Consider the following 11,498-nt stretch of genomic DNA (forward strand, 5'->3'; position numbering starts at 1 on the left):
AGAAAGCACAGGAGCAGGGGGACCGACCGAGGGGGAGGGAAAAGCAGGCTCCCTGCTGAACAGGAAGCTCAATCCCAGGACTTAGGGATCATGACAAGTCACAGGCAGATGCTTAACCTATGAGCCACAGATGCCTCTACCAAACATTTAAAGAACTACTACAATACTTCTCAAACTTTTCCAAAAATTGAAAAGGGGGAATGCTTCCTAACTTATTCTATGAACCCAGACAAAGATATTACAAGATAACTACAGACTGATATCCCTTTTGAACATGGATGCAAAAATCCTCAGCAAACTAGAAGCAAACAGAATTGAACAGCATTTCAAAAGGATTACACACCTAGGGACACCTGGGTGGCTCAGTAATTGGGCCTCTGCCTTTGGCTTGGAGTGTGATCTTAGAGTCCCAGGATCGTGTCCCACATTGGGCTCCCTGCATGGAGCCTGCTTCTCACTTTGCCTAATTCTCTGCCTTTCTCTGTCTCTCATGAATAAATAAAATCTAAAAAGTTACACACCATATCCAAGTGAGATTTATTCTTGGAATGTCAGAATGATAGAGGTAATTAATACACCACATGAACAAAATGAAAAAAAAAAAAAACCCACATGAGGGGATCCCTGGGTGGCGCAGTGGTTTGGTGCCTGCCTTTGGCCTAGGGCGCGATCCTGGAGACCCGGGATCGAATCCCACATCGGGCTCCCGGTGCATGGAGCCTGCTCCTCCCTCTACCTGTGTCTCTGCCTCTCTCTCTCTCTCTGACTATCATAAATAAAGAAAAAAAATATTAAAAAAAAAAAAACCCACATGATAATGCAGAGAAATCATCTGACAAAATTTAAGACCCTTTCATTATAAAAAAAAAAAAAAACACTCAATAAAATAGGAAAAGAAGGAAACTACTTCCACCTAATAAAAACTGTATATGAAAAATCCACAGCAAACATAATACTGATGAAAGACTGACTTTCCTCTAAGATCAGGAACAAGACAAGGATACCCACTTTTACCACTTCTACTTAACACAGTAGTGGAAGTTGTAGTCCGAGCCATTCGGCAATAAAAATAAATAAAAGGCACCCAAAATGGAAGAAAAGTAAAACTGTCAGATATCTTTTTTTTTTTTAAAGAATTTATTTATTTATTTATTTATTTATTTATTTATTTATTTGAGACAGAGAGAGAGAGGCAGAGACACAGGAGGAGGGAGAAACAGGCTCCATGCCAGGAGCCCAACATGGGACTCGATCCCAGGACTCCAGGATCAAGCCCTGGGCCAAAGGCAGGCGCTAAACTGCTGAGCCACCCAGGGATCCCCAGATAATGTCTTAATATATAGAAAATCCTGGAATCCACAAAGAAACTGTTGGAGTACATGAACTCAGCAAAGTAGCAGGATACAAAGTCAGTACAAAAAATCAAATGCATTTCTATATGCAAACAACAATCTGAAAAGGAAATTATAAAAACAATTATGTGGGATCCCTGGGTGGCGCAGCGGTTTGGCGCCTGCCTTTGGCCCAGGGCGCGATCCTGGAGACCCGGGATCGAATCCCACATCAGGCTCCCGGTGCATGGAGCCTGCTTCTCCCTCTGCCTGTGTCTCTGCGCCTCTCTCTCTCTCTCTCTCTCTCTGTGACTATCATAAATAAATTAAAATTAAAAAAAAAAAAAACAAAAAAACAATTATGTTTACAACAAAGTCAGAAAGAATAAAATACTTAGGAATTAACCAAGGAGGTGAAAGACCTGTACAATGAGAACTACAAAATGCTGCAAAGATGACACAAATAAATGGAAATATATCCTATGTTCATGGATTGGAACAATATTATCAATACTACCCAAAGTGATCCATGATTCAATACAATCCCTACCAAATCCCAGTGATTTTATTTGCAGAAATAGAAAAACCCATCCTAAAATTGTTATGCAATCTCAAGGGACCTCAAATAGCAAAACATTCTTGAAAAAGAAAAAACTAGAGGACTCACACTTCGTGATTTCAAAACCTACTACACCAAGCTTCAGTAATCGAAACAGTATGGAATGGGCATTAAGAACAGACTATAGAGGGCAGCCCCGGTGGCCCAGTGGCTTAGTGCTGCCTTTGGCCCGGGGTGTGATCCTGGAGACCTGGGATCAAGTCCTACATCAGGCTCCCTCTCTCTTCCCTCTGCCTGTGTCTCTGCCTCTCTCTCTCTCTGTGTATGTCTCTCATGAATAAATAAAATCTTTGGGGAGAAAAAATAAAAAAAGACTATAGACAGATGGAACAGAGTAGAGAGCCCAGAAGTAAACTTTTGTATATATGGGTCAAATGATTCGTGACAAGGGTGTCAATACCATTCGATAGGAAAAGAACAGTCTTTTCAAGTGTGGGGGAAAACTGGATAATCACACCAAAAAGAAAGTTGGACCCTTACCTAATATCATATATGTAAACTAACTCAAAATGGATCAAGGACCCAAAACAATAAAACTCCTGGAAGAAAACAGAACAAAAGCCTTAGGATGACGTTGGATATGGCAATGATTTCTTTAATAGGACACCGAAGGCACATGCAACAAAAGAAAAACAAGTTGGACTTGATGAAAATTAAGTTTTTGTTCTGTTTTGGCTTTTTACAATAAGAGACGCTATCAACAGAATAAAAAGGCAATCCATGGGAGAAAATATTTCCAGGTCATCTATCTGATGAATATCCAGAACACAGGGAACCCCTACTAAAACGCAACAACAGGGCAGCCCCGGTGATGCATCGGTTTAGTGCCGCCTGCAGCCCAGGGCGTGATCCTGGAGTCCTGGGATTGAGTCCCACATCGGGCTCCCTGCATGGTGCCTGCTTTTCCCTCTGCCTGTGTCTCTGCCTCTCTCTCTAGCTGTGTCTCTATGAATGAATAAATAAAATCTTAAATAAAAATAAAAATAAATAAAACTCAAAAATAAATAAATAAATAAATAAAACTCAACAACAAAAACCAGATAATTCAAAAACAGCCAAAGGATTTGAACAGGCATTTTTCCAAAGATCTATGAATGGCCAATCAGCACATAAAAAGGCGCTTGACGGGATCCCTGGGTGGCGCAGCAGTTTGGCGCCTGCCTTTGGCCCAGGGCGCGATCCTGGAGACCCAGGATCGAGTCCCACGTCAGGCTCCCAGTGCATGGAGCCTGCTTCTCCCTCTGCCTGTGTCTCTGCCTCTCTCTCTCCCTGTGACTATCATAAAAAATAAATAAAATTTAAAAAAAAGGCGCTTGACATCACTAATCATTAGGTAAATGCAAATCAATACCTAAATGAGATAGCACCTTACAACCATTAGATTAGGATGGTGATTATTGAGAAAAACAGAAAACAAGTGTTGGGGAAGGATGTGGGAAAATCGGAACCTTATACACTGTTGTAGGAATTAAAAATGATACAGCCTCTGTGGAATACAGTATATAGGCTCATTGAAAAATTAAAACTAGAATTACCATGAGCCAGAAATTCCACTTCTGAGTATATACCCAAAAGAACTGGAAACAAGGTCTCAAAATATCTGCACTATGTTCACAGCAGCATTATTCACAGTAGCTAAAACATGGAAGCAATCCAGTGATGGGGGGAACACAGGTATAGCTGAGGACAAAGCACAAGCCTGGGGCAGCACATTGACAAGTCCTTGAAACAGGCAGAGGGACATTTCTCTACTCTATGGACTCAAATGCCTCAATGTTAATACTTTGCTAAGTGCAAAAGGCAATCTCAGCCTGACCCCCAGGATCCTCTAAGTCTACTTTAACATATAAAAATTCCTTTAGAAATTTCCTTTATCTCTACCCCCCAAGATACTTGTTGGCGATCATCCCCCAAGCATATGGCTCACGGATATACATCTGAAGGGTCTCATGACTCAGGTTTTATTAGATGGTAAAAGTGACCTTGCCCCAACAATAGCTAACCTCCTCAAGGTCCTGGAAACTTTGCTTCCAAAATTCCTTAGAGAGTACTTATCCTCAAACCCCTCCCAACTCCCAGGGTAAATAATCAGCCACCCCCGCCACAGGCCTGGGGCAGCAGCTCTTTCTGTTCATGGGTCTTGTCCCCGTGCTTTAATAAAACCATCATTTTGCACCAAAGACGTCTCAGGAATTCTTGGTTGGTTGTTGGCTCCGGATCTCACCCCACCAAACCTCACCTGTATTTCAAAACTTCATCAATGCGTCCATCAACTGATGAGTGGATAAACAAAATGTGGTAAGTGTATGCAATGAATATTATTCAGGCCTGAAAAGGAAGGAAATTCTGCAATCTGCTACAACATAAATGAACCTTGAGGACATCATGCTAAGTAACTAAGCTACTGACAAAAAGATAATGTTTGACTCCACTTATATGAGGCACTCAGAGTAGTCAAAAATCAGAAAGTTGGAAGGTATGACGCTGGTGGCCAGGGGGATTGGGGAGTTACTGTTTAACATGTAAAAAGTTTTTTTGTTTTTTTTTAATTTGACAGAGAGTGAGCAAGAGTACAAGCCAGGGCAGGTGGAATAGAGGGAGAGGGAGAAACAGGACCCCCGATAGCAGGGAGCCTGATGTGGGCTCGATCTCAGGATCATGACCTGAATTGATGGCACATGCTTCACCAACTGAGCCACCCAGATGCTCCTAACAGGTAGAAAGTTTTACAAGATGAATTCCCTTAAGACGCCTGGGTGGCTCAGCGGTTTAGCACTTGCCTTCAGCCCAAGGCCTGATCCAGGAGTCCCGGGATTGTATCCAGCATCAGGCTCCCTGCATGGGGCCTGCTTCTCCCTCTGCCTGTGTCACTGCCTCTCTCTCTCTCTGTCTCTCATGAATAAGTAAACTAAAAAAAAAAAGAATTATTACAGGGGTCAATGGGAGTGTTGGCTGTACAACAATGTAAATTTATTTAATACTACTGATATACATACTTAAGAATGGTTAAGATGGTACATCGTTATGTATATTTTAACTCCAGAAAAAATGACCATCAAAAAAAGAACATATAATGAGGTATATTCACACCACTGAATATTGCATTAACAGTAAAAATGAGTGAACTGCAGGGCACAGCATAAGTGGATCATATAGTGCTGAATGAAAAAGTGCCACAAAGGAGCATAAACAGAATGATGCCATTTACATAAAGTTGAAAGCAATCATAAAGTCTACTGAATACAGATGCATACAAGGGTGATAAAATTCCAAGTGAAAATAGGTAAGGAAGGATGACAACGATGACCCCTGCTGGTCCCCAATGTTGGCATGACCTCAATTACATTGGGTTGGGGGGGGATGATTTAAAACCTACCCTCATCTGGGCCCCCCACCCAGAAGTTCGGATTTCACTATGTCTGCAGGGCTGGCCTTGGGCCTTCCCTTCCAAAGCTTCAACAGGAAGACAGAACTGAAGATGAAGATGCACCTCTAAGGGGAGGCAAGAGAGCTGTGATTGGGAGGGGCAAATGCATGGCCACTGGGGTGCTCGCAGTGGTTTCCTTGGCTGGGGTGGGAGTGTCACTGGTGTTAAATGTTTAAGTTACTGTATTATACATTTGTGTTACGCCCTAGCTGTAGAGGTCAGCTCCCCTCTTTCTCCACAGCATACACGTAGGTGTTCCAGGGCCCACAGCTCACAGCCCTTACTTGGAGTTGCTTGTCTACAAAGTATTCCACACGGCAGGGCCGATCCAAGCTTGTTGTGTCCTTGTGGCCAAGCTGTCCATATTTACCTAAAGTGAAACAAGCCCCTTGGCCATCCTCCCCAAAGGCCCCGGGGGCTTCTCCCTTCCAGGAAGGAAATTCAGCCCATCAACCAAAGTGCAGGGCTTAAGCCACCCCTCCACTAGTGTCTGCTCTGGAAACTCAGGAGACCAGCACCACCGAGTCCTCATGGAGGCAACTGCCACCACCCACTCCAGGCAAGATACTCTTATAGGTTCTCTGCTCCTAATTCCAGACACTCAGAACAGAGATTTTTTTTTCTACCCAGTGCCAGACCAACAGATGTGTCATAAATGCTGCCTTATTATTCCCTTAAGACAATTTTTTAGAAAGATAAATGGGAAGTAGTAGTATCTATTTCTCTCCTGTGTGGTTGCTGACCTTTGGTGTACTTAGATCTGTTCTAGACAAGGAAATACACAGCATTTCCGTCCCAGACTTGCCAGTGGTCAGACCCAGGCCCCAGCTTCCACCAGGCCCCTTCCTCTCCAGGTCTGAGCATCATACAAGCAAACCTTCTACTTACCCCAACCCCAGGTGTAGAGCTCCCCAGTTCCTAAAACCAGAAGGACAGGAAGGGGCTGTCATGAGGCATTTATCTAGCAGGCCTGCCATAACCCATAGCCAGCATCTTTTAAGTGTCCTGAGCCCTGCTGGCTCAGCACCACATACTGTCTAACAACTGATCGCATCCGGGTAAAGGATCCAGATGGAGAAAGTTGACCTTCCTGTATGCCAACTGATTGGCCTGCATCTCCCAGCTACCAAGTTCGGGAGTCTGAGAAGCTGGACTGGGCAGGCCCCGACATCAGAAGAAGCAAACACTAGCCTCCCTGCAGGAGAGACCTTCAGGGCCTGACAGCTGGGGAGCTACTGTGAGAGCCCCATTGGGGTTGGGGCTGTTGTCGCTGAGGGAGGCGGTTGCTTATACTTGTCAAAGACACAAAAGAACTTTTTAAGGTAATCACACTCTTCTCTGCAGCACCAGCCCAGGAATGGGGTGAAGGGACTCCTGCTCCATAGTGAGCCAGCCCGCCTGGCCCCACTCACCGGTCACCACCGCTGTGTGCCGGGATCCACAGCTGGCCTTGACTGCATCTGCGCCCAGGGGAAGATCCAGTAAAGCTGGGAAGGGCTGGATGGCTATGAAGGGGGCCGGGGCTCCATCCTCACCCTTGGCTGTTCTCCTCACTTCAGAGCCGTCTTCGTTCAGTCCACTGGCTTCAGAGAAGCAGTAAAAGTGAGGATGATAGTGACTGGTAACACGGAACCCCGGCCAACACCTTAGCCACACAGTAACTCATCCCGCACAACAGTGGTGTCCAGTCCAAGCTGACACTCCCACCGGCGTCAGCCCTGCCGTACTCCCATCCATCCCCACAGCCCAGAGTGCTGCGGTGGGTCCTGGGGTCCCAAAGATGTCACACGCCCCTTCAAAGCACTATAATGTCTCAGGCCATCATATGGCCAGGAGTCAGGAAGGACAGAAACACGTGTAGAACTGCCTCTCACCTTCCCTTGGAATCGTCTTTGTATCCTTTGCCAGGCTCCTGGAGGGCAGGGCCAGCTGCCCTGATTCGTTCCAGCCCCAGATATAAATATCCCCAGTCTCTGAAAAAAAGAGAAAAGGGACCCATTAAACAGACCATGAACAGCACCCCCACTGTCCTAAGCCCCTGGATCCATCCAAAGGCCTGTAGACCCACTAGCTCCCTAGGGCATTAGTTAATGCCCGCCCTGTTCAGGTCAGTGGCCGCAGGCCCCCGCAGCTTTCTTGTCTCATAGGTTCCCTTTCCCCTCCAGTGCCTTCCGTCATCCTCTTTTTTTTTTTTTTTAATTTTTAATTTATTTATTTATTATAGTCACACACACAGAGAGAGAGAGAGAGAGAGAGAGAGGCAGAGACACAGGCAGAGGGAGAAGCAGGCTCCATGCACCAGGAGCCCGACGTGGGACTCGATCCCGGGTCTCCAGGATCGCGCCCTGGGTCAAAGGCAGGCGCCAAACCGCTGCGCCACCCAGGGATCCCCGTCATCCTCTTTTTTAAACCAAGTCTCTCGGACCTTCCCCTCCAGTTTCACTTTTTCCTTCTGTGGATAAATTGCCCCCTCCCCCCCTCCCACGAGTTAACCAGCCTAACACCATCTTGGACAAACCTGCCATGACCACAGCTCTGAGACCTGAATGAAGCCTTCTTCAGTCAGAGACTGAATGAAGAAGGAACAACCCCCAGACATACCTTCTTTTTTAAAAACCACACACATAATAGCCCTTAGCATCCTCGGGGCATAAGGTCCTGGGATCAGGAGATGGGAGTGACACAGAACTGCTCCCAAACATTCTCCTCCTGAGTGGTGACCACCCCCCCACCCCCCTCCCACCCCCTGCCCTAAGGACTCCCAACCTACAGGGCTATAAAGGCAGGTCTGAGGGAGGGAGGTGCAGGCACAGGTGTCAGGCTGCATGTGGTCTTTGTATTTGTCTCCAGCTCCTTTGGAGATCATTTTGCATCAACTTCCCTTTCACGGCACACCCACCACACACTTCAGAAATGTACCCCCAGAAGTTCCTAAAGGCCTCCCTTTCAAGCCCACTGAGCCCACGACACCCCTTTCCTCAGGCCCCCTCACTGGTCCAGTTGAAGGCCCCTTCTAGCAGCTCTCAGCTTCTTTGCCTCACACAACACTACATTTTGTTGGTTGGAGCAACGGCTCTCACGCAAAAATTCACTAATGACAGTAACTACTTTTTATCAAGCGTTTATGCCTGTGTTTTAAGCACTTTTCAAATAAAATCATTTAATTCTCCGAAGAACCCTACAGAGGGTTGTGAGAGGTTGTTTTATTCATGAGAAAACAGGAGGCACCGGGGAGGTTACATGCTTGGTCCAACCTGAGGGGCCAAGTGAGGATTTGAACCTTAAGAGTCTGCTCTGAAACTTCTGTGCTCCAAACACTACAGCAAACTTAAGACTTCACATTTCTTCCAACCTCGAGTGTGAGACTTCCCATCTGGCTCTCTTTAACCTTCTCCTCCCTTTCCTCCCTGTGGTTTTCAAGTCTGGCTGCCAACCCAGGTCCAATACGGGAGGCTGGGGGGTGGGGGTGGTGCAGGCACACCTGTTTATAAAGCTGCCCCCCCACCTCCCCCCTTGCAGCATAGAAGTGGCAGCCAGAGCCCGAGCCGCAGGCCCTCCGAAGACCCTCTGCTCCCAGCCCCAGCCAGCAGACTGGAAGCAGCCGCAGCTGGGTGGCCTGTGGGGGCTGGTGACTAGATCCCAAGTGAAGGTTGGCATTCTGGGCTCACCCTCACCACCAGCCCCCTCCTGCGGCAGCTGAGTGTCCTGTGTGAGCCACACGTCCCTGCCACCTGCCCCACTGCACCCTTTCTTCTCGGTTCTCCTGGGCTCAGCTGCCCTCACCCCTTCAAGCGCCCTTGCGGAGTGTTTTAGACAGAGCCTGGGCTGGAGGCCGAGGGTGGGACAGTAGGGAGCCCACGGAGGACAGCAGACAGCGAAGTGACGTGGGAGTGGGTACCGGCCGGGCTGGTTAACGTGAGGTGAACCTGGAAGGAGGCCCGGCTAGGCTCCCTGCCACCAGGAGGGGAGAAGGGAGGAGGCTTGGGGCCTAGGAGGCCAAGGGTTGGTCGGCAGGGGCACGCGGTCACTCACCGCTCACACACACCGAGTGCCAGCCGCCGGCGGCCACCTCTGCCACGGGGAGGCCCTGCAGCGCCTCCAGCAGCCTCGGCTCCGGCTCGGCCTCCAGACTCCCGTGGCCCAGCTGTCCGTGCCTGAGCGAGGGAGGCCCCAGCACGTCTCCCTCCGGCCTCCCCCGGGCGGTCCTCTCCCCCGCCCCCTCGGCGCCACGTTACCGGCGGGCCGAGCCCTCCCCACCCCCTCACCTGCCCTGGCCCCAGGAGAACACCTGGCCCGCCTCGTCCAGCAGCAGCGCGTGCTCGGCGCCCAGCTCCAGCCGGCGGGCCCGCAGCTCCGGGGCCAGAGCGCGGCAGAAGGGCGGCCGCGGGCTCACGTAGGCGCGCGCGCCGGGCAGCAGGGGCAGCAGGGGCAGCAGGGGCAGCGCGCCCGCCGGGGGCTCGCCGCGCGCCGCGCCTTCCGCCTCGGCCTCCGGCCCCAGGGCGCGGGCCCACAGGGGCTCCCCGCGCATCGCCGAAGCCGGCGCCCAGGCCTGCAGCTCCGGCCCGGCCCCGCGCCCCGGCCCCGCGCGCAGCACCACGAGGAGCGCCTCCGAGGCCCACGCGTCCCTGCAGCCGCCCGCCGCGCCGCCCGCCGCGCCCGACAGCCGGACCTGGCCTCCACCTGCGGGGCGGGGGGGCGGAGAGCGGGCTGGGGAGCGGGCGCGCCTGGCACGCGGGGCCCGGGGCGGAGGAGGGCGGGAGGGGGGCGCTCACGGGTCACGAGGGCGGTGTAGCTCCAACTGGCGCTCACGCGGCGGACGTCGGCGCCCGAGCCGGGTGTCTGCAGCGGCTCGGGGCTGAGCACCTGGCGCCCGCGCCCGGAGCCCGGCGCCTGCCCGAAGCCGCAGAAACCGAAGCCGAACCAGGACCCGCGGCGCTCCTCGGCCATGCCCGGGCCGCGCGCTCTGCTGGCTGCCACCTGAACGGGGCGGGGGTGGGGGGCAGGGTTAGGCATCCCACCTGACTCTGGACGAGTCTGGGCTGCCTAAACGGGGGCATCTGCCCCGTCCTCCCTCGGACTCAGGCAAGCTCCTTGGTCCGCAGAGGAGGCGCCGGCTGGGTAAGCCGCCCTGCCCTCAGCCGCCGTCCTAGGATTTGAGCCCCTCCAGCTCCCCGTGTCAGGCACGTTATCTCAGGTCATCTGGGGAACCGGGATTACCCCCATTTGGCAGAGAGCACTCCCAGAGAAAGTAACCCTTATGCCATCACACTACTTAGGTCCAAGAGGGGCGGGGGCTGAAATCTGGGCCACCGACTCCACGTACAGTGCTCTTCCCACCCGCGCAAAGCAGAGCGTTTGGGAGCCAGGGGCCGGGCGGGGTCCACGTTTTTGCCTCTGCACGTGGTGGTGCCTGTGTCCTTGGTCCGGTCACTTAAGCTCTGAGTCCTATTCACGTCGTTCGGTGCTGCAAAGGCTGGGGAGAGGAGAGGGTGCCGTGTACTCTGTAGAACCGTGTGCAGCAGAGGGAAGCAGACGGTTCACACTCCGGCGCACACCGCGAGAGGCGCAAGGTGAGCGCTGCCTTGTGAAAGCCAGCACCTAGAGTTGATTTTTAAAAGTCCGGTGGGACTTACTGGTTTTCAAGGGACCTCACCTAATCATCGATTCGTTCTACAAGCATTTATCGATGCTGTACCGTCTGTCCCCCAGGGGCTCACACATAAATGGGGAGACAAAAGCACAGCCCAGTGGCTACAAAAGCAACGCCGCTTTCTCCGTGCAGCGTCCGGCTTTGAAGTCAGACACCGGGTCCCTCCTCGGCCAAGGCGCCGTGACCGAGACCTGAGCTCCTAACCCGTTTCGCGTCCGGTCCCAACCCCAGGGGCCTCTGACCTTGACCCTGTGCCCTCTACCCTCCTCGGGCAGCTGCTCCGGACGGGTAGTCACGAAGGAGGAAAAGCGGGGACGCGGAGCAGCCGCCCAGGAATCGGCGGGAGGCCGCCGCGGAGTAAAGATTTGCAGAGCCGCGCCCGGTGCCAGGCGCCCATTTGCTGCCGCGGCCCGCCCTCGGCCAATCGCGGGCGAGGGCGGTGACGTCACCGCTCGGGGCAGGGGGCGGGCG

The 11,498-nt window shown here is 51.5% G+C and overlaps 1 protein-coding gene across 4 annotated transcripts; it reads right to left on the reverse strand.

Moving 5' to 3' along the window:
- Positions 1-5,015: 5,015 nt before the first annotated feature.
- On the reverse strand, positions 5,016-11,374 carry RCCD1 (RCC1 domain containing 1). Of its 4 annotated transcripts, none has more exons than XM_041751378.1 (8): positions 11,270-11,374; positions 10,150-10,354; positions 9,643-10,057; positions 9,410-9,531; positions 7,252-7,350; positions 6,790-6,960; positions 6,266-6,295; positions 5,016-5,747 (listed from the first exon to the last, which is right to left on the reverse strand). In XM_041751378.1, exons 2-8 carry the CDS (start codon positions 10,322-10,324, stop codon positions 5,596-5,598), a joined length of 1,164 nt encoding a protein of 387 aa, XP_041607312.1. In that variant the 5' UTR covers positions 10,325-10,354; positions 11,270-11,374; the 3' UTR covers positions 5,016-5,595. The 4 variants fall into 4 exon arrangements, with proteins under 4 accessions (XP_041607312.1, XP_041607311.1, XP_041607314.1 ...); XM_041751377.1 differs by lacking the exon at positions 11,270-11,374 and adding an exon at positions 10,701-10,840; XM_041751380.1 differs by lacking the exons at positions 9,410-9,531; positions 11,270-11,374 and adding an exon at positions 10,701-10,840 and having other exon boundaries at positions 6,790-6,956.
- Positions 11,375-11,498: the final 124 nt, after the last annotated feature.

Source organism: Vulpes lagopus, chromosome 4 (assembly GCF_018345385.1).
Source record: "Vulpes lagopus strain Blue_001 chromosome 4, ASM1834538v1, whole genome shotgun sequence".
Taxonomy (NCBI): domain Eukaryota; kingdom Metazoa; phylum Chordata; class Mammalia; order Carnivora; family Canidae; genus Vulpes; species Vulpes lagopus.